This window comes from Hippoglossus stenolepis, chromosome 4 (assembly GCF_022539355.2).
Source record: "Hippoglossus stenolepis isolate QCI-W04-F060 chromosome 4, HSTE1.2, whole genome shotgun sequence".
Classification (NCBI taxonomy): Eukaryota; Metazoa; Chordata; class Actinopteri; order Pleuronectiformes; family Pleuronectidae; genus Hippoglossus; species Hippoglossus stenolepis.
The window spans coordinates 3,336,048-3,359,310 of record NC_061486.1 but is presented as its reverse complement, the minus strand read 5'-3'; the positions used below and the strand labels follow the sequence as shown (position 1 = coordinate 3,359,310).

The 23,263-nt window shown below is 42.9% G+C and overlaps 2 protein-coding genes across 2 annotated transcripts; both read left to right on the top strand.

Annotated features, from left to right (window-relative positions):
• Nucleotides 1-3,853: 3,853 nt before the first annotated feature.
• Nucleotides 3,854-8,533, top strand: si:ch1073-83n3.2. Its single transcript, XM_035154772.2, has 5 exons — nt 3,854-4,465; nt 6,389-6,647; nt 6,776-6,809; nt 6,937-7,123; nt 7,744-8,533. Exons 1-5 carry the CDS (start codon nt 4,423-4,425, stop codon nt 8,097-8,099), a joined length of 879 nt encoding a protein of 292 aa, XP_035010663.1. The 5' UTR covers nt 3,854-4,422; the 3' UTR covers nt 8,100-8,533.
• A 7,165-nt stretch (nt 8,534-15,698) lies between these two features.
• Nucleotides 15,699-19,002, top strand: LOC118106709 (cytochrome P450 2G1). Its single transcript, XM_035155451.2, has 9 exons — nt 15,699-15,901; nt 16,002-16,164; nt 16,262-16,411; nt 17,150-17,310; nt 17,491-17,667; nt 17,938-18,079; nt 18,173-18,360; nt 18,437-18,578; nt 18,669-19,002. The coding sequence occupies exons 1-9, from the start codon at nt 15,731-15,733 to the stop codon at nt 18,848-18,850; spliced, it is 1,476 nt and encodes a 491-aa protein (XP_035011342.1). The 5' UTR covers nt 15,699-15,730; the 3' UTR covers nt 18,851-19,002.
• The last annotated feature ends 4,261 nt before the right edge of the window (nt 19,003-23,263 follow it).

The window sequence follows — 23,263 nt, the reverse complement described above, 5'->3', positions numbered from 1 at the left end:
TTCTCTCTCTCTCTCTCTCTCTCTCTCTCTCTCTCTCTCTCTCCTCTCTCTCCCCCTTCAAACAGGATTCAAATTCCTCAACTCAACTTCTTTCCACCCTCCTCCTCCTCCTCCTCCTCTTCTCACTCCTCCTCCTGGGTCTCCCTCCTTCCCTCGGAGGATGTGAGGAACCCTGCGGCATGCTGATTGTCTCCGAACAATCCCCCATTCGCTTTTTAATTACGCACGGATCCACACAAGTTGTAAATAGCCGCAGTGAATCGTCCATTTCCCGCTGGACACAAAGTGGCCTGTATGTGTGAGTGAGTCCGCGGAGAATGAACGAGTGTGTTTACTCACAGATTCAAATCAGACACGTTGGGTTCAAACTCGACCTTTATTTTTAAACTAGGGGAACAGAGGACTCGTTTAAAAATAAAAGTTCAGAAAATAAACATCCCAAGACACCAGGAAAAAACACAAATAGGAAACAGGGAAGTTGGCAAAATAGGAAAAAAGCCACATGAATAAATATAGATCATAAAATGGAATTGAAAGGAAATTAATAAATTAAAACACGTGAAACAAGAACATTTGGAGGTGAAGTAAATGTGAGATTAGAAACTAATTACTTTTCTTTTCTTGATTATCACATTTATTCTCATAATTAATTGAGACATTAATCATATGTGCAGCTGATTTCATAAACAAGCCTATACACTTATCACTGTCTCCATATTGTTTTTATCCAACTGATATTCTTCGGACCATTAATGTTTAATTTTTTACGTCACTTTATTTTACTTCCATTTGTTTTAGTTGATATATTTGTTGAAATTATGCTTTTTCTTTTGCTATTTTGCAGATTTGACTGTGTCTCGTTTCGGTTTGTGTGTCCTTGAATGTGTTGTTTATTTTCTGTACTGCAGCTTTATCATGATCTCCACCTCATTGTGTTCCTGAGGTCAACACAGAGGTTGAATGGATGAATGAATTATTCTCCGTGTCTGAGCCACAATACACATTAACACCTCTGCTAATTAATTTGCATTGTTAATAAAATCAACTTGTTCCGTCCGCTCTTTAAAGGACGTCCTGAGGAACCAACGACCTCTAATGAATTTCCTCTATTGGCCTGAAAACTAATTAAGTGGAGTCTCACTACAACGTGAACTTTATTGACTTGCTGCTAAAAGTTTCAACCTTTATTTAACCAACATCTTATTTAGGGTGAGAATCGCAGCCTCCTGATGGGATAAAGGGATTAAACCAAACATAGATTAGTAATCAAACGTCTCTGTTTGCATGAAACTCCACTGATGCATCCTGAGCTGCAGACTAAATAAACGCTGCCGGCCCCGTCACATCGCACTGGGATGTCTGAGGGGAGCTGTGCTGCTGGGAGAAGGCCCTGCAGAGTTCACGTGAATCATTTGTTTTCTGTCTCTCTCTCATTAAAACGAATGGGAGGTGCTGGGACGCAGGTTGTGGAGACCTGGGTCCCACTGGCCCTTTAAGAGTGGCTCTGTGGACAGTGTTGTGTTCCCAGGGTCTTTAATGGAGACAGAGAGGGACTGAGAAAGACCCCATTGTATCTGCTCCCTTTTCAATAGGAGCTTGAGCAATGGCGCTCTCAGTGCTCCCAGATAGAAGCACAGAGAGGGGGGGGAGAGAGGGGGTCACCGAGGGGGTCCTGTACAAGAAAGAGGGGAGTTCTTCTCCAAAACACAAAGTTTTTTAGGGCTGGATGAACCTGGAAGCCGGGAATGTTTGGGTTTTTGAGGGGGATGGGCGTCAGCTGCAGGAATCAGCATTTAGGTTTAAGCCAAATCCTGCAAACCTGATCCACCAGAACCCCCCCCCAGACTTCAAGATTTACAGATTTTAAAATGAAGTGAGAATGGATTTGAAATGCCTCAAGTCAAAAAGCCACTCGGACCAGCAAAACCAGTCACACGGACACTGTGTCGGGCTGCAGCACCATTCTGCCCACTGGGCTCCTGCACTGTCTGCTGAACCAAACAACCTGTTAGATTCCAGTGAGAGACTCTATTGGCTGTGAGACCTGAGAGACACCTTGGTGCTGCTCTCCCAGCCGCAGGGCCACCGAGGGCATTTTCTCCTTCCTCTTCCTCTTCTTCACCTCCTTGTTTCTGCAGCCAAAGATGAAGTGCTTCCCCCAACCTGTTGATGCATCACAGGAACTGACATGTGACTGCCTGAGGTTTGCACGGGCTCTTCTGTCCCCTGGTGGCGGCAAACGCAAAAGCCTCTTTCCTCACATGGGAGCAAATCAGAAGTAATGAGGGTATTTTGTTCTATGTGCAGTAAATGCCTGGTGAGATGTTTAGTTATTACACTGAAAACACTTTAATTGTTCTGAATGTATACGTTAAATGCCTGTTAATATGTGCTTGGTTACTTTTTATGGGTTTGTACATAATACTCCAAACGATGCACAGTGTTATTAATCTAAATCCATTATTATCCATTAAAAACTGATGAAGAGTTCAATCTGATATCACAGATCTGACAGAGGGAGAACTAGAACTGCACGTTTGATTTTGTGCGTCTTCCATCATCTCTTGACTTTTAATAACCAGCCCATGGTTTGTCATAAATTATAAACACAACAGGTTAATTTAGAACAAAGTCACACAATAAAAGTTTTAGCATGTTGGTAAGTCAATTACAATTATTTGACTGTTTGTATTTTTCTAGTCATATTTCTAGTTTTTATTTAGTTGAAGACTGTTTTGGTTGCTTGTAAAGTTTCCATTTCAGTAGTTGTAAGCGTGAAAACAAACAGAAATCTTCCATCTCCTCCCTGTTGTTATTAGGTTGTTGTTTTGAATTCATACAATTGTGTTAGATTTTTCATTTTGTGTCGAACGTCATTGATCCAACAGCAACAATGTATTGATATATTTTTTCAGAATTGATCATAAAACACGACCAATGGTTGAAAAAAATGACATAGTCCCATAAGAAGATGAAATGTCATGATGGTATTCTATCTATCCATCCGTCATCCATCCATCATCCATCATCCATCATCCATCATCCATCATCCATCATCCATCATCCATCATCCATCATCCATCATCCATCCATTGATTATCTGTGCCGATTATCCTTTGGATAAGCTGGAGTCAATCCCAGCTGACATTGGGCGAGAGAGGAAGAGAACATCCTGGACAGGTCTCCATCATATCACAGGGCTGATAGATGTCACTGGTTGTTTGTGTCTTTATACAGATCTACATGGATACAGATAGATATAGATATAGACATAGATATAGATATTATAGACACAAACAACCATGCCTTTGGACTATGGGAGGAAACCCATGCAGACCCTGACGGGCCAATAGGTTTGAACCCAGAACATTTGTGTCTGCTTGTTAGGAGACCGTATCAGCAATTGCACATGTGCATCATACTTGCTTTAGAAAGTGGCACAGGAGAACCAGGGAGAGAGACTCTGTAGTTTGACCTCAGTGAGAATGAAAGTATAATGTTCCTGGAGGCAAATAAAAGATCCATTGACTCTGTGTTCATTTTTATTTTTGTTCTAATTCCTCTTTTAATTGCTGATTTATCAAAGTGTGTATTTTTAAGCCTTTTGTCTTCGTTCAGGCACCATCTTACAAACCATGTCTCCATGAAAGCTGTACTTGAGACCTGTTTGACTTCGGTCTGGCAGTGAACTTTTTTTTTTTTTTTATCCCTCCCGTTATATAACGTTATTCAAACTGTGATAATCAAGCCCGGACCGAGACAATGACAAACGCTTAATCCAGGTTGGATATGTGACATTGAAAAGCCGTTAATATCTTGGACTTGGCCGTTGCACTGGTGAGGGCACGTATCCCAGGTCCGGGGCAGATTAGAACCGCGGTCGGATCTTCAGCACCACAACAACAGGCTTCCAGCTTTTGCAAGAATAATAATCAGTTTTTTTTTAATCTGCCTGAGCGGGAGGTGATCCAAACCCTGGCTCGGAGACCGTCCGAGGGCACAGAGACACGCCGAGGAGCAGGTTTGATGACATTTCAATGTTGACCTGTTTCGCCCATATGGTTCGTCCAGGGCCGCAAATAATAGAGGCTTAAATCCGTGTTTCTGAGAGAGGAGCCGTGTGGGAAGGCCCAACGTGAACATGACATCTGGTGACGGCCATAAAATCACAGGATCCCTCTGATGGGATTTGTCCATCGCTGTTATGATTATTATTCGTTTCTCTGAGGCTCAAATGTCTCTGTGCAGCAGGGACGGCTCCAATTCCACTCACAGCGGCACGGCTTTAAGGAGGGCAGGCCTAAATAGTGCGGATTATTCTCTCTCTCTCTCTCTCTCTCTCTCTCTCTCTCTCACCCTGTTCTTCATCATCAGAAGCCTCCACGTCTCACTTCAGTCCCTGGTGCCGTGACGACCACAGGCATGAGCACAGCGGGCATTCATCGAGGCTTCCTCAGGAAATATGGTAGGTGTGATTTGATTCCCTCAGCAGCAGGTAGTTCTTCATCTGAGGCACAGCTTGTGTTTTATGTCGGGCATTTTGTATATTTTTCCATTAAATGTAGGAATTTGAAGGTTCTTTTAAATCTTTTCCCTATACTCCTGTGTTTTGATGTAAATCCTTTGGTTTCACATATGCATGCCGTGTTATTTCTGTGTTTTTTAAACTCTATGACATTGATAATCAAGATCTTTTGGGAAAACTTATCCACAATTAGAATCTCCCTCAGTAGAGCAGTCCCCTTATTGAATCACATTCATATTCACTAGATCCAGATTTTACCTGGACCTGCACCAGATTACACACAAACATCAGGCCCCTAAACAGGTCTGATTGTTTTTTAATCAAGATCCATTAATTATTTTCTGGGAAAATTGTGAAAATGTTGAAAAACACCTCACATTGTTAAAGAAAGTGAAAATAAAATGCTGGATCGGTCCCCTGATTCAGATCTGCACCAATATTTTAAGAATTCTTTCCATCAATATTTTTGTGATAATGCATAAAATAGTTTTACGTAATCCTGCCAATTGATAGACAAACAAACGCAGATGAAAACAGAACCTCGTTGGCGGCTTTAGTGAATATCTTTTTTAATCCCCAATCCTTTAGCAGACACTTTTCCAGAGTCGTCTTGAATCCTGACTTATTGCACCAGGTGATAAGTTTATGATTGTGATATTTCTCCCCTGTGGTGTAATAAACTCTTGGTTTTTTATTCTTCTAAGAATCACAGAACTCACAGAGCTGCTGACTTCAACAATTATTATTAATGAGTCAACTGTCAACTTCTGCCAGATGTGTTTGAGCAGGATGCTGAGATGTCACCTCACATTAAAGCCAAGTCAACGTTTCATGCCTTTGTTCTTATGATACGTCTGTTTTTATTCCTCCCTGGATTTTATATGAGAGTCATGGTGGCTTAAGGGACTGAGGCAGAATAGAACCAGCAACATCAGCAGTTCACATAATTGTTTCCCTTTTATTTTCCTCTTTACACTGTGCACAAACTTTAGTAAAAAACTAACTTTGCAATATCACTTTATGATATAAATAAATCAGTCCACACCCCTCTGCCTCTCTGCCTCTCTGCTCTCTCTCTTTTGAAAATCCACCTGTCCATCTTTAATCCTCTGTGTGGAGAACTAGAGCAAGTCCTCCCCATCCATCAACATGTGTCCTCCATCTATTATCGTTATTACTCAGCTGATCGCTGTCTGGGACGCTCACAATCCGTCATGTGTGTCCTGCCCTGAAAACACATTTTCAGCCTTAATCCCTGAAGGTGACGACTGCCAGCGCTCGTAGGACACGTAGAATTACCTGTTGTAAATATTTCCACGTAGTTTTCTTTTTACATCCGTTTACATTTCGACAGTTTAGAATTCAGATCATATGCCAATGCAGTCTCCCCTGTTTTGTCGAGTAATCTTTTTAATATAACATTTTAGAATAGCCCTTATTTTAAATATGAATGTTTAAGGTGTCACTCATGGGGGGACTTTATGTTTCTGAACAGATTATTTAATATCCTCTTGTGCAGTGTAATAATATTCAGTACATCAGTTCGCTGATGCGCCATATTATTACCATCCATTATTGAATGTTGTTGAAAGAGAAATTAATGCATCAATGCTATTTTATTGCTCTTTCTGTGGGTATATTTGTAATAATTCTTAATCACGATACTTGTCCAATTAAGACATAAACTAAATAAAACATATATTTACATAGAGGACAAACCAAACCATAACATTTTGTATTAATCAACACATAAACCTTGTTGTCCACATATTCAAAGTTTGAGATCCTACACAGTCGTTTCGATGGGTGAATATATGAATATAAATATCTATAACTGGACCTCTGTGTCTTGTTTGTCTGCAGGGGGCTTCATGTTTAAACAGTGGAAGGAGAAGCACCTGGTGCTGACCATGGAGGGAAACCTGCTGGTGTGCCGCGATGCAGAATCCCCCCCAGACCAGGTGGTCGCTCTGCAAACCAGCTGTGAGTCCATCGTGGAGGGACGAGAAATCCTGGACCTGCCCAGGCTGCCTCCAGGGGGCAGGAGGGACTGCTGCTTCGCCCTCATCCTGCCCCAGAACAAGTTCCTGCTGCTGCTCACTGACAATCCAGATGACTGCAAGTGGGTATATATAAATATAAATATATATATAAATATATATGCACTTATCTTTCTTGTGTGTTGTTATTGGGATCCACAGATTTCTGAGTGAAATATAATAATGTTTTTATCATGTTTATCTTTCACAGTCTTTGGCTGAATTTGATCAGGAAAGTGAGAGAGGTGAGTCGGCAGCAGTTTTCACTTCATCCCTGTTTTCACTTTTCTGATAATATAAGTGAAATATGTCATGTGTACAAAGGGAATTCTGTGTATTTCAATAACTTATTGATATATTGTTCCCGTCCAGGGTGTCATGTCCCCGCTGACCCTTCAGAGACGTTGCAGCATCACTCCCTGCATCACCGACAGAGACCCCCTGCCCGACTCCGGCAGTGAGAAAGACCCCGGGTCCCCCAGGATCTGTGAGGGGACGCCTCCTCTGTGTCAAGTCACTGAACGAGGAGGCTCGCTCAGAGACAGACGCCAGAACCAAGGTGTGTATGTGGCTTGTCTGTAGTTAGTTGACGGAGGTAGAAGCTCACAGATTGAATTGTGCTTCAGCGTTCAAGGTACAGGTTTAAAAAAAGGAACCAACAGGAAAGGAAACAACACAATAAGTGGGTTGTATTTACAAAAAAGAAAGAGACACATGCACAACTCTGAGTCATAAAGAAACACACAGAGGTGGATTTAACACTTCACACTAACACTAACAATTCAACATTTAATAGTACATAAATGGCATCTGTTCAAAAATACAAGTTTGCCCGAGTTTGACCAAACTAAAAAGTAAAAGTACATCAGTCAAATTTATTTGACTTGCAATTGGTCGAGTGCCACTCCATGATCACTACTGTGGACACTCCCCGCCCCGTGCTGCCATCAGCACAAGATGGCAGCTCCTGTATCATTTGGCTTCATTCTCCTATACTGGGAGGAGGTTGAGATGCGTCGTCCGTTTAAGGTCCAGTCAAGTAGCAGCTCTGGTTGTGTAACGACTGAAAGGCTCAAAAGGATGAAGAGAAAAGAGAAATATTAAAAACCTCCAACTGACGTATTAAACCGTGAATATGACAACAAGCCGACACTTCCCTGATTTGTTTTGCCTCTGCAGCCACCGGACCTCGACGGCCTCTGCCTAACGTTTCCGTGGCCCCCCCCCATCGTGTGTCGGATTGTCTCCGTCACGGCAACAGCAGCGATGCTCGGGCGGTGCGGGCGGTGTGCCTGCTGATGGGAGGGGCGGCGGCCTCCTCTGCTCTGGGCTACCTCAGCTCCTGCTCCCCCTCCTCCCCGCTGGCCAGCCGAGGCCCGGAGATGGCCCACGGCTCGGGCGGCTTCTCGGAGCTTCCTGCAGGGGGCTCCTTCCACGCCTGCAGCCAGGACGTCGACTCCCCGCACTTCAACAGCTTCGACTTTGAAGGAGACTCTGACTTTGACGCGTTCGACTGTGGAGGATTTGCTTTTTAGTCGTGACTCAGAAACTATTTGAAAGACCTTTAATTCTCCTTGTGTAGGTTTTCCTTTATAATATAAAGACATTAATTAATCACCTGTTGGGTTATATATAATGGATAAATTCATGAAGGTGTTCTTCCTGGCGTTATGCCCATGCTCCTCGGGTAAATCATTCATGATCGTGACTCCTGACATTTAAGCCTCTGAATCACAACAGTAGTGTTCCTCCAGTTCATTTTATATTTTATATTTTTATATTCATTACCTCTGTGAATACTTTCTCTAATCATCCACATTCTCTCCATTCCATCATTTGGCACTTTGCTCGATTCCCTTTTGCCCTGGTTTCACAAATCACCTCATCATCCGCCATCTGGTCAAACCGGTGTCTTTCATGAAACGCAGTGCAAAGGTGAAGCTCTGAATAAATCCCCATGTCATCATGACTGTGCGTCTCTGTCTCTCTCTCTCTACATGCATGATGTTTGTTGTGTGGCAGGTTTTGGAAGAGGGATGATACCAAATAAGGGCATACACCCTGTTTATCAAGGTCATAGCAGTGAGACACCGCCAAATAAGGGTTCCATCCTATCAGGTAGACAGTATCACAGCAGTGAGACACCTGGTCAGGGGGATTTCCACTACCTTAGACATTGGTCAGTGCAATTTTCCACTACACTTCCCCCTTTGATCATCAATAAAAATATGATCACTAACGAAAAATAATCAAGAAACATCATAATCAACATCATAATCATAGAAGAATATCGACGAGTCTTCAACCCTGGTACTCTGCGTACGTACAGGGTCACATCCACCATGGAGAGGTTCTAGAACATCGATGCATGGCAGTGAGGTGCAATAAGTTGCCGCTGCTGTTTTTATGTAAAGAAAATAGTTATTTTCCTGTAATTGAGCAAGCATTTAAAATGAAAATGGAAGGAAATCAGGTCAAACAACATCATCTCATTAACCATTATTAAAATTTAACATACTGTATTGATTGGCAAAAGTAACTTATATTAAAATGTAATAAAACGTTAAATGTCAACATACAGTATATCTGAGGTTGAAAATATCCAGTAAAAACTTTTTTAATTCTGGCTTGGAAGTAAAAGTGATTCAGTATGTACAAACTTCATAAAGTAACTCACATCAACCTTAAAAATGTACAGAGATTCAAATTAAAGCATCATAAAATATGAAGTTGAAAGGATAATTGCAGTAGCTGTTTTTTTCTAGAGAAATCACTAAGAAACACATAAGCAAGCTGGGGGGAGAAAATAACATAAAAAAACCTAAAATTGAGTATCGTCATCAGAACCATCTGTGCTGTCAGTGTCCAGGTAGGGAGGGATGGGGAATAAGTTACGGATCAAGGGGACCTGAATCACTTTATCTTGTGTCTAGTCAAATTTGCATGTGCTGGATGGTTCTGAGAGGACACCGTAGGAAAAGAGGAGTTCGTTAGATCATCAGAAACTTTTATAGGAGTGCATCTAGACAGAATAATGGGCAAAACAATAATCAAGGAGATCATGGATAACACGACTTGAGCGCCCTCTGCCACACAACCCTGGATGTCGAAATGGATGCCATGGCCTGTCCATGGTCTCAGTTGTCAGGCAGATTTCTTCTGTGTTGTGGCAGAACGCTCGTGTGGTTAATCATACAACACTCTCGGTGCTTCTCAACCTGTGGAAGTATCAGTGTGTGTGCTTTCAGTTGAAGGCGTCAGCTGGTCAGATGGAGCTGGTACTCATTTGCAGTGGCTGGCGTGGATCCAGGTGGCTCTTTCAGCAACTTTCACTGCTGTGTGGGTTGTGAGCAGTACCTGGTAGGGCCCTTGCCACCTGTTTCCTGATGTCTGAAAGAGAAGAAGTCAGGTTAGAGCAACAGGACAACATATCATGATCACACAAGTCTGTGGATGGAAGCGGAGAAGACGGAGGATCCACACCAATGTGGGGAGGAGTTGCAAAAAGAATCTCATAAGGTGAAAGATTAGACCTGGTTCGTTTTCTCATCCTCATGTACATCAGCACCAGAGGCAGGACTTTCGTCCATGCAAGACCTGTGTCTTCACAGCATTTTGCAAGTTTAGTTTTGAGTGTGTCGTTCTCTCATTCCACAGCTCCACCACTGGCTGGATGATATGCACAGTGTGTTCGCACATCCATAGTTAGATGAGAACCGAGTTGTTTGACAGCTTCACATTTGTCTGCCATTGTCACTGGAAATTCTGCTAGGAATTCCCCATCGTGGAATAATGTCTCTTAACAATGCAAAATGGCAGACAGAAGATCTGTGATGAGACCGTGGTGTGCTATCTTTTTACCAGAAGATGTGAGGAAGTTTCTGTGTTGCCAAAGGGTGCCAAAATCATGAGTTACACCGAACGCATATCTGGAGTCAGTGTAGACTGTGCGTGTTTTACCAGTAGCCAATTTGCATGCTTCCGTGAGTGCGATGAGCTCTACTAAACCACGCTGCATTAGGCGGAATTTGGGAAAGCAGCGTGTATGGGTTGGGAACAATAGGCGATCGAGCAATTACAGCATCATTCACAGCCTTCAGATCTTGCACAAACCGCCACTCAGTAGGTTGACCTTTGTCTCTGATCTTCTTAACTGGGAACAGTGGAGTGCGGACCGCTGAATCAGGGCAGGGGACAATTACACCAGCCTGCAAAAAGGATTCAAAAACAGGACATATCCCCTCCACTCCATTCTGTCTGAGTGGATATTGTTGTTTACATGGCCTATAATCAGATTTTGGAGTGATTTTGACTGGATCACAGTTTCTGATGAGGCCCACATTATATTTGTCCTTTGCCCACAGTGTTTCAGGCAGATCTAAAAGTAAAGCAGAAACATCAGAGGGGCTGGACAACATTGCATAAGAATGAAGGTGATTTTCAGACACAACAAATGAGCGTGTGGCTGGAGAACAGAAGGTTGGAGACATTTTTAGATCAAATGCACTCAGACTGGGTGAATACATTACGTTAGGCGTGGTTGTGGGTTGCCAATCAACGGCAGCCTGGCATGATCTGACAAATGGGCCTAAGTCTTGCCACTGGTCATCATGGGACTTGGAGAGCGAGATGTGAGGGCTGGAATTTGAGACGCGAAACAGTGCCATCTGGAACCAGACCAAAAATATTGGACACTTTCAGAGAATCATCAGGAAAAAGCAAAAACAGAGATTCATAAAAGTGATCTGCTGTGTCTGTCACATGTGAAGTGCAATGCAATGAATCAGTGTGCATAAAATCTGAAAAAGGGAGTGACGAGAGAGTGTGACGTGGAGAGAGGATCAGTGGAGGCATTTATAGGAAGTTGCCACTGATATACAAACAGCTATTCATGAGTGGTTTGTGACATGATGAAGAAGAATTGTGCGTAACTGTCACTCCATCAGGGGAGGATACTAAATTGAGGCCTAACACAATCATCAAATCTCTTCCTAATAGATTAATTGGGCAACAGGGAGACAACAGAAAATCATGTTCAAACCTTATGGGATGTTTGTCAAACTGAGCGGCGCATTTGAGAGGTTTTGTGAAATTTTCTTTTACAGTGGCACCGCTGGCACCTTGAGAGAATATAAAGCGACCACTCATCTCAGGAGATGTGGGCAAATCTGACATCCTAACCACAGAATAACCTGCACCAGTCGAAGTTGTGTTTGCTCTGGTGTGTGTGTGTGTGTGCGGTTAGTTTAGCAAACATTTCTTCATTGCTGTAGCTTATGTGTGTGTGTGTGTGTTTCACTTCCCTTTCTCTGATCCTCGGCGGGTATATTGGTCGTCTCCCCCCCGTCTGCCCCCTCCTCACTTTCTGTAGTTCAGTCGGCAGTGAAAGTTCTTGTCTCCCCCTCCTCTCGCTGCTGGGGGCAGTCCTTTGCCCAGTGTACAGAGAAGCCTCGCCCACGGCCACCTCCGCGCCCCTCTCTTCCTGGTACAGTGAAGTTGGCGCCGCTCTCAGCGTTATCTTGTCTGCGTGGCCTTGACAGGGCAGACACAGCTTGCATCATGGTTAGCTGTGCTTTCTGGAGTTGTTGATCCTTTTTTTCTGCTGAGCTTGATGTTCTTTTCAACATTCTCAATTTCCTTCTTGTCAACCTTAGCCATCTGTTTAAGTGTTGCTTTTCTGTCCCTACACTCTTTTTCCCACATTTCAAGACACTTTCTTATTATCTTCTGTCTTTCCACATTGTGACCTTGACTTTTTTCTTGCTTTTTAATTCTTCCTCTTTCTCCAGGAGTTTCTCTCTTAAAAGTTTAATTTTTTCGACAATGAATGACACGTTATGAGGAAAAGCAAAGTCTCTGGACCATATTGGAAGAAAATGTCACACTTTCCCGTCCTCACTCTTGCAACTATAAAGCCCACCATTTGGACTTTCTGTATGAAATCGTACTCATCCACAATTTCTAAATCTTTATCAATTAAGTGTAGGAAATCGTACTCATCCACAATTTCCCTTGAACACTCAATTTAAGACGCGGACGTCTCCACGAATCCTTGTTTCTTCTCTGGCAAAACAGGAAAAATGCCTTCAACTAGGATGATTGCCATGAGGATGGGTCAGATTAACATTAATAATCCACAATAATCCAGAGAAAAAGACTAATACCCCAATTCCAAATAAAACCATTTAAATGTATTAATTCTTATGTTTGATTTCGTATTTGTGAAATCATCTTAACAGTCATGAAAAATCTGAATTTCAACATCTCACCAGATATAAAATTATCAAAGAGAGGTCTTTGGATCCCTGTGAAGAAGGTCCGGAACCCAAGTTATTTCGGCCCTCTCTTCTCTTAACTGTTGGAGGTAGAGGCAGAAGATTTTCTCTCCTGGGTGATCAGCCACCGAAGACTTCTCGGGTCCAAACAATCTTTCAAGGGATCCTGTTCGTGACGCCAAGTTTGTGATGGAAATTCATCTTGAGATTTGAAATAATGAAATACTCATACTGGAGTTGCCTCTTTTTAATAGTAAGCTCTGCAGAGGTTACACAACATTTTCCACTACATCTGCTTCACCCAAAATGAACTAGATGTGGACTTTGTTTGTGTGTGTTTGTTTGTGTGTGTTTGCTCTAATTTTGTGCACCAGGTTGGACCATCACCCTCTGTAAGAGCAGCTGCACAGGCCGCTCACCGGTTTCCTGTGTCACATGTAAGAAGGTCTCAACTTGAAGCCATATCAAAGAGAAAATCATATTTTCTCCAAAGTGAGATAAATCATGTGACACTCTGAAGAAGATTTAAATCCTTCTCCTTATAAACCCAGTAAGTTTCCAATTACGTGTCCATTACTGATTTGACCTGACCACAAACAGCACTGGTGATTATCATATAATGAAAGTGATGCAATAGCTCGGAGGCTTGTTGCTCAACGTTGGCGTGATTGCCAAGACGCTGTTGTAATTTAGTTATATGTTAACACAACAGCACAATAACAGCTCGTGTTGTGGGCAGTGTAGCTCAACCGTTAAAGTGAACTCTAGTTTACCAGGGTTGTTTTTTGTTGATTTAAAAAAAATATACATAATTTATTTCAAATTTAAAAAACCTGCAGTAATTACACACTCTTATTTCACAGTTCACCTAAATGCAATGCTGCTTCAACCTTCTTGTTAGAAATAAAAACAATTCAAATACAAAGCTAGAAACTGGAAAAATGCTAATTCACAATGACAGATTAATAATTTGAAATGTCTTTAGATTGTGAGAAGAAGACAAGTACATGGAGAACATGAAAACCCAACACAGAAAGGCCAGTGGGTTGGAACTGTAAGGCGTCAGTGATTTAGTCTTTCTAAATTCATACTCAACCTTTTTAAATCAGGATTGTAAACCATATTATATGTGTTGAGATACTGAATGTAAGTGCAGGGGAGTGAAACTGGCCAATCACTGAAGTGGATCAGAACCAGTGGGTTTCAGTTAAAGCTGGAACCTCAGTCACCAGATATCTGCTGTACAAACCTGTTGCAAACCCCAAATTTCAGCATGAAAAGTCAATCCTCTTGTTCTTCAAATCAATACAAATGATATCTTTTAATTCACATAAACTTTTAATTTGTTGTCAGCATCAGGGAAGAGAGGGGAAGTGAATGACTTGTTCTTGTTCATGTAAAGTCAAAGATCACTGGCTTCACTCCAATGAACGACAACAGTCAGGTAAAGCTGTAGGTTTTGTTGGGACATGGTTTTTGGGAAACCAAAGTTCGGCCTCCATGTTCAGTCAAAGCCTGAAGCCGCATGTTCCTTTGTTCCGGAGAAAACCAGACCCTCCGGAACTCAGTCTCCCAGGGGGCATCAACGTCACACAGAGGTGTGAAAACCCCCCCAGGGACACAGGTTTCAACTCCTATTGGTCACTCTGGGCCCCATGACCTGTGAGGTCACCGGGCCAATATAAGGCCTGTTCCCCCTTTCTTCTATCTTTTTCTACAATCCCTCCAAGGAGAGAAGGCTGTCAAGCCTCTTTTCCTGCATCGCCGAGGGAAGAAGCCTGGCTTCTCCAGCTCACATCTTCTCTTTCCATCCAACTCTTCGAGAGGAGCTTAAAGGTGCAGCTTCCAGCTCATCTCACCAAGGAAACCTCCTCGCACTCCAAGCTCTACCAACCCTTCAAGCAGCGACTCGATGTCCTGCTGGAAAACTTCAGCCAGCAACTGAGCTGCACAGCTCAACAGAATCACTAAGGCGGGAGCCACACAAACCAGCAAGACGACTTCACAGAACTGCGAACTGCACAGCAACTCTTTTTCCCCTTTCCACGGACGGGTAACACAACTGGGCTTAATAATTATACTAGGCTAAGCAAGACTGTTTATTCGATTCTGTGTGATGTTTATAAGTTTGATTTGTGGTGTTGTGATATTGTGGTTACAAGTTGTTGAGAAAGTTAATGTTAGCTATGCTCTTCAGTCCTTCCTTGCATGCATCTAGCAACTTTCTCTAATTTGGCACACACACAGACACACGCATAACTCTTCACCTACTTAGCTCGGACCCCCGCTACATGTCGTAAGGATTCCAATAGGGGGGAAGGGTGTTATCTTCAAAGGGGCCAGCCGCCATTTTGGAAGCACATAGACACACACATGCATACTCACATACCTATCTTTGTTTAGTAAGTACACCGTGAGTAATTTGTGTTTTTATACTTTATTATATTCATAATAAATGTTTTTCTTTCACAAATGTTTTTTCATTAATGTTACATAACTGAATTTTGCCAACCTCTACACTGTCAAGAACTCCATATCCTTCAACTTAGCTAACTATCTATATGGTAATTCTTTATGGTAATCTTTTCCCTTCCTTTGAAGGGTGGTGCCCCGAGGTAACTTTAATCAATTAAAGTCATTATTTAATATTAATAATAAAATACTTATTTATATTTTATTTTGATAACCAAATTTATTGAAGGCCGAAAGGCACACCATTTTATGGTATCATGTTTGATGCATTATTGCACAACAGTTTACAATAGAATCACATGGTTCACCTGTGGCCGAATGCAGCGCTCATGCCAGCTCCCTGAGAAGTGTACAAATACTGAGGAGAGCTGGTCACAGAGGGACAGTGGGTGGAAGAGAGACGAGGAGAGCAGAGCGACATGGACTTTACTACCACGGTGGTATTAGCCGGGCTAATTGTAGCTCTACTGTGGGTTTTAACAGTGAAAAGCAGGAGGAGGTATAATTTACCTCCAGGACCTGTTGCCCTCCCTCTCGTAGGGAACCTGCCACAACTGGACAAAAATGCACCTTTTAAAAGTTTCCTCAAGGTGAGTTCAGGAACTGTTTTTTGTCACATTTCGTAACAAATAGCCGAGAGCAGCTGTGGCTCAGTCGCAGCTTCTTCATCTGAACCTGAACTTTCTCTAGTTCAGTGAAACGTATGGTCCAGTGATGACCTTGCACCTGGGCTGGCAGCGGATGGTTGTTCTGGTCGGGTACGATGCAGTGAAGGAGGCTCTGGTGGACCAGGCGGACGACTTTGGGGGCAGGGGGCCGCTGCCGTTTCTGATCAGAGTCACCAGGGGCTACGGTAACACGAGACTGTTACAGATGTGTGTGTCCGAGGAGCAGTGAATTCTCAGTGGTTTCATACCTGCATGTCTCTGTTTCCACACCCTCTGTGTCAGGTTTGGGGATGAGTAACGGGGAGCGATGGCGTCAGCTGCGACGCTTCACCCTGTCGACCCTCAGAGACTTTGGGATGGGACGTAAGGGCATGGAGGAGTGGATCCAGGAGGAGAGCCAGCACCTGAGGGGTCGCATAGACTCATTCAAAGGTGCGTTTGCAGCAGTTGTTGTTAAAGCTTCACACATTGGTTTGCAGTTAGTGGTGCAGTCAACAGAAAAGCTTTGTTGTGTTTATCTCTTCTACTTCAGCTCTTTAATCCTCATCTCTTTCTATCGGGCAGTTTGTGCAAAGTAAACACTGAATAAGTTACACAACCTGCAAAAAAACACACACACTTCAGTCACTGCTTTGATTTACCAAGACTCAGAACAAGGGATTTTACAGCTGCACTTTAATTTGAACAAATAACTGATCAATCTGAATTTACACATTTTTCTTGTTGACGTCTTTTTATATATCAATAAAAGTTAATGATTTATTCAAATTACTGAAAATTTGGCTACAGGTAGTGCTGGGCGATATGACTTCAAATCAATATCAAGATTATTTCAAACTTTTACCTCAATTACGAATAATAAACAGTTATTTCATGAATTGAATTTACGCTGAAAATGTTAAATCCCAAAAGATTTAGTACATTTTTGGCTTTTGACATTTGAGAGAACATTTGCGGGCGGCACGGTGGACCAGTGGTTCGCACGGTCAACTCACAGCAAAAGGTTCCCTGTTCAGAGCCGGGTTCTTTCTGCAGTTCCCTGTTAATTGGAGACTTTAAATTGATAACTGATGGAGGCATTGTAGGTTGTAATTTTTTTTTGTGATCTCTCCAGTATCATCTTCTCTCTGCGGATGAGAACTAACAGCGTGTTCTCCTCGTCTCCTCCAGCCGCTCCCTTCGACCCGACCTTCCTGTTGAACGGCACCGTGTCCAATGTGATCTGCTGCATGGTGTTTGGCCAACGCTTCAGTTATGAAGACAAGCAGTTCCTGCAACTCCTCAACATCATGTCTGAAATGTTAAAGTTCGAAAACAGTCCTCTGGGTCAGGTAAGTGGAGGGGGGATTGTCCTAGAGAGACATAACTGTCTTTAGTCTGGTTTTCATACAGTGTCTTTATATCACCCTAAAGACATTAGAAGAGAATAATTCTGTAACAGTTTCCCAAAATACTAATAGGCTATATACACAGCATTTTACAAAGCTGTGGTGTGTGCGTCTCTCCCTCAGATGTACAACATCTTCCCCTGGCTGATAGAGCATCTTCCCGGCCACCAGCACAACATTTTTGCCCAAATTGAGGAGCTGAGAGAGTTCATCGAGACGAAGATCCCAGAACATAAAGAGACACTGGACCCCAGCTCCCCACGAGACTTCATCGACAGCTTCCTCCTCCGAAGTGAGCAGGTCAGGAAGAACTTCAGGAAACCACTCTGAGTGATATTGTTCATTTAGCTCCGACACAGTGGAGCAATCTTCTTATCAACATAAGAGCTGTGATCCCTGCAGCTGAAAACACATTTATTCAAACTGGCCTTTGCATTGATGCATAATATCTTGTTTTCCAAATATGTGTCATGTGTTGTTGTCTGGTTCTTTTATTTATTTTTATCTTTTAACAGTTGCTGCGTTAAGTGTATTTAAATATTTTAAAGTTTAATTTATTTTGTCTCACAGGAAAAGAACAATCCCACGACTGAGTTCCACCACGACAACTTGGTGTCGACAGTGATGAACCTGTTGCTGGCAGGAACAGAAACCACAAGCTCCACCATCAGATACGCCATCAGTGTGTTCATCAAATACCCAAACATACAAGGTACATACAACAGGTCAGCTTCCCTCCACACGACCCACTAATAGCATCAATAGAACCTGATCAGAGTGGATTCTTCTTATTTGCCTTGTGCAGAAAAGATGCAGCAGGAGATTGACGGTGTGGTCAGAAAGGACCGGTGCCCCAAAATGGAGGACAGGAAGTCCCTCCCCTTCACAGATGCTGTCATCCACGAGGTGCAGCGTTTTCTGGACATCGTCCCCTTCAGCCTCCCTCACTACGCACTGACGGATATTTCTTTCAGGGGTTACACAATCCCCAAGGTATCCTCAAGCTCATGATGTCATATTCATGCAACACTGCATTATATGACACTGACCTGATGTTTTGCCTCGACAGGACACTGCCATTATTCCCTTGTTGCATTCTGTGCTCAAAGACGAAAAACACTGGGCGAGTCCCTGGACCTTCAACCCTCAGCACTTCCTGGACCACGATGGAAACTTTAAGAAAAATCCTGCGTTCTTACCGTTTGCTGCAGGTAAAACACAAATCAGCACTTAACGTGACACTAACAAACGCTGACAACCTCGTATGTATCATTGGTTAATCTGCTCGTGTCTCTTCACAGGGAGAAGAGCGTGTGTTGGCGAGTCTCTGGCTCGTATGGAGCTCTTTATCTTCGTGGTGTCTCTGCTGCAGCGTTTCACCTTCTCCTGCGCCGACGGCCCCGACAGCATCAACCTGGTCCCTGAGTTCAGCAGCTTCACTAACCTCCCTCGCAGATACAAGGTCATCGCTGCACCACGGTGAACAGAGGACCTCCATGCAGAATATACACACTACTCTCATACTAGTATATAGACTATGTGAGAATATACATGTGTTATATATACTGTGGACTATACTCATAGTGGAAGACTGTACCCAGGCTATAAATACAATGTCAGACTATATTGCGACTATACTGTTTGTACTCAGACTATATAGACCAGGGGTGTCAAACTCATTTTAGTTAAGGGGCCACATACTGCCCACTTTGATCTCAAGTGGGCCAGACCAGTAAAATCATAGCATAATAACGACAATATTTCTCTATGTTTAAATCATTGGTGAAGGTTTTTGGATGATAGACCTTATTTTAAGGTCTTTCTACAATAAACTAGAAACATAAAGACCAAAAACTCAGACATCAGCCCACTGTTTATCTGCCTGGGCTCTCCTCTGCAGATTCCCTCGCTTTGTGATGCGTTTGACGTCAAACGCGTCACAAAGCGAGCAGCGAGCGCTGCTGCCTCCGGAGCAGACATCGCATTTATGCTGTTTTTAAAGCAATTACTGGATCGATTAAAAAAATTACAAAACATTTGTACTCATAAACCTCCATATTCTTGTTGTGCCATAATGCATTAAACGTGATACCATAAAATGGTGTGCCTTTCGGCATTCAATAAATTTGGTTATCAAAATAAAATATTAAATATATTTAATATTATATTATTAATATTAAATAATAACTTTAATTGATTAAAGTTACCTCGGGGCACCACCCTTCAAAGGAAGGGAAAAGATAGCCAATTTATTGATTAAGTCTCATAAAAGTACTAACTACAAATTTGGAACTCTGATTAACTATTAAATTAATAACTATAACCAAAATTACCATATAGATAGTTAGCTAAGTTGAAGGATATGGAGTTCTTGACAGTGTAGAGGTTGGCAAAATTCACTTATGCAACATTAATAAAGAAACATTTTGTGAAAGAAAAACATTTATTATGACTATAATAAAGTATAAAAAACACAAATTACTAACCGTGTACTTATTAAATAAAGATAGGCATGTGAGTCTACATGTGTGTGTGTCTGTGTGAGTCAGCGTGCTTCCAAAATGGCGGCTGGCCACTCTGAAGATAACACCCGTCCGTGGAAAGGGGAAAAAGAGTTGCTGTGCAGTTCGCAGTTCTGTGAAGTCGTCTTGCTGGTTTGTGTGGCTCCCGCCTTAGTGATTCTGTTGAGCTGTGCAGCTCAGTTGCTGGCTGAAGTTTTCCAGCAGGACATCGAGTCGCTGCTTGAAGGGTTGGTAGAGCTTGGAGTGCGAGGAGGTTTCCTTGGTGAGATGAGCTGGAAGCTGCACCTTTGTGCTCCTCTCGAAGAGTTGGATGGAAAGAGAAGATGTGAGCTGGAGAAGCCAGGCTTCTTCCCTCGGCGATGCAGGGAAAGAGGCTCGACAGCCTTCTCTCCGTGGAGGGAGTGTAGAAAGAGAGAGAAGAGGGGGAGACCTGGCCTTATATTGGCCCGGTGACCTCACAGGTCATGGGGTCCAGAGTGACCAATGGGAGTTAAAACCTGTGTCCCTGGGGGGTTTTCACACCTCTGTGTGACGTTGATGCCCCCTGGGAGACTGAGTTCCTTGCTCTGGTTTTCTCCGGAACAAAGGAACATGCGGCTTCAGGCTTTGACTGAACATGGAGGCCGAACTTTGGTTTCCCAAAAACCATGTCCCAACATTCTTAAGAGACATTCTGATTCACAACCCTTGAAATTTATGAAGAAAAACAAGTGCAATTTCACCAAGACTGTGCTTCAGTTTATCATTTACACATGTGCATTACAACTTCAGATCACAGTTGATCTACAGAGCAAAACATTTAGTCACAGGTATTTGGAACTGAAAAATATTGTATTTGACTTTATAACAAAATAAACTTCTCAAGATCTAAAAAACATTTTAAATGTACTGTGGCATCACAAGGGGACAGGTTGTGGAGGGGCGCTACATCCTCACCCAGGATCAGTGTCCACAACCCAAAATGGCCGCCGGGCTAGAGACTACAGCTCCCAGACTGCCTCATCGTGCACCCAGCTGCAGGTGCTTAAGGCCCCTAATTGAGGCAGGGCTGGGAAACTGAATAAAGGGCAGAGGGGAGAGCACCACTAGAGAGGAGTTGGGCCCGGAGTAGGAGAGATGGAGGAACAGCTACCGAGGACCTGGGAGGGTTGGATTACTTTTGTTTGGTGAAGAAACCACTTTCTCCTCCGGGACGCTTTATGTTTATTCATGGATTTTATTTTTTATTTTTGATGTAAAGGAACTGCCAGTGGGACGGACCAATAAACCTTTATTTTTCATTTATACTGTCTGATGGTGCCTGTTTTACGCTCTCTTTTGCACTGCTCCCCCTAGGGACAACCCGTGACACTACAGTACTAACTAACATTTCCACATCTGTGTAGTTATCTGTACACCTGAACTGACTCACCACAAAATACAAACAAACGTGGGAGCTATTAAGTAAGGAGGTTAAGTTACCCCTCTTGCCTTGAAAATATAGAATTTATACATTGAAAAAAAGTTGGGGCAGTGCATGAGCCACAGTGTTCCATCAAACCAAACACTTTTGTACTGAAGCTGCTGAAATATTTCAACAGTATGTTTTCATTTTCACAGAACTGTGTTCTTCAGGATGCAAAAGTGTCTGAAGCCTTATCTTACATGAAGTAGGTCAACTCACCGATTAATTTTGTCCTGAAACTTGGCATCTTTTAGCCCTCACAAGTGCATCAATATCAGGCTTAAAATCCTGAGTAGCAGCCAATTTAAGAAAATCATTCAAGTGCTTGTGTGTGAGTCTTGAGCGAAGCTTTGTTTTTGTGATGTTCATTACAGAGAACACTTGTTTACACAGGTAGGTGGTCCCAAACATGCTCAAAACTTGTGCTGCCAGGGCTGTCAATTTGGGGTATCCTGGCAAAAGATACCGATAAAATGTGTCCAAGTCCGACGAGGCAAATTTGTCCTTTAAATCCTGATCACATTGTAAGTCAATTATCTCAAGCTGTATGTCGACGGGCAGATCTGCAGCCTTAACTGTAAATGACGAGCGAAAAACTGCAAACTCGGTCTCAAGCTCACCAAAGACCTGAAACCGCTGCTCAAACTCCTGCAGCAATTCCATAATTTTGTCTTCTTAGCGACTCATGTCAGCAGTAACTCCGGTCATTTGCACATTTCTTAGATGAGGGAAATGAGCAGCAGCACCACTTGACAGCTGTGTCTCCCACAAAGTCAGCTTCAACTTAAATGCGCTTATGCTGTCATAATATTGTGTGACAACTTTCTTACGGCCTTGCAGCATCTTGTTCAGGTTATTCAAGTGCTCTGTGATATCCACCATAAATGCAAGGTCCTGCAGCCATTCTGGGTTTTTTAATTCATGCACTGCTTTGCCCTTTTTCTCCATGAACTGTCCAATTTCCTCTCGTAGATAAAAAAAAATGCTTCAGCATGGCACCTCGGCTTAACCACCTTACTTCAGTGTGGTATGGTAGGCCACAGGTGATGTCTTTATCACTGAGGAGGCTGTCAAACTGACGGTGATTCAGCCCTCTGGCTCGGATGAAGTTAACAGTTTGGACAACCACTTTCATGACGTGATCCATTTTTAATGGCAACACAATGCCTCCTGGTGCAAAATACAGTGAAATGTCCAAAAACGTTGTCCTCCATTTGCAGCTTGTACTTTCTCCCTGAATTTCGTCACAACGCCTGTTTTTCTCCCGATCATTGATGGTGCGCCGTCTGCAGCCACACTGACAGCTCGGGTCCGGTCCACTCCGACCCGGTTCAGCGCATCAACGAGAGCGCTCAAAATGTCATTCACTGTAGTGGTGTCTGTCATAGGTACCAACTCAAGGAACTCTTCGGTGACCGCCAAAGTCTCATCAACACCACGAATGAATATGGCCAGTTGAGCAACATCTGTAATGGCTCTCATCGATTGCAACTGAAAATGCTACAAATGACTTGACTTTATGCTTCTTTTGGCTATCCAAATCTGCTGAAAGATCGGCAATCCTATCCGTCACAGTATTCCTCGTTAGGCTTATGTTGGCAAAAGCCTGTCGCTTCTCGGGTCGCACGATTTCTGCATGTTTTCACGAACTCACCCTCACAGTATGGCTTTGAGGCTGATGCTATTTCGTTAGCAATAAGGTAGCTAGCTTTCACTGCTGCATCACTTCTCTCTCGGCTCCAGGTAAAAACGGACTGTTGTTTCTTTAGACTTGCTAGCAGGTCATTTATCTTCTCTTTTCTCAGTTGTCTTTGCAAGCGGTCGTATTTTTCGCCATGGTGAGTCTCATAGTGGCGCCCAATATTATATTCTTTGAGCACAGAAACTTGCTGCGAACACAACAAACACACAGGTTTTCCAGTTACCTTTG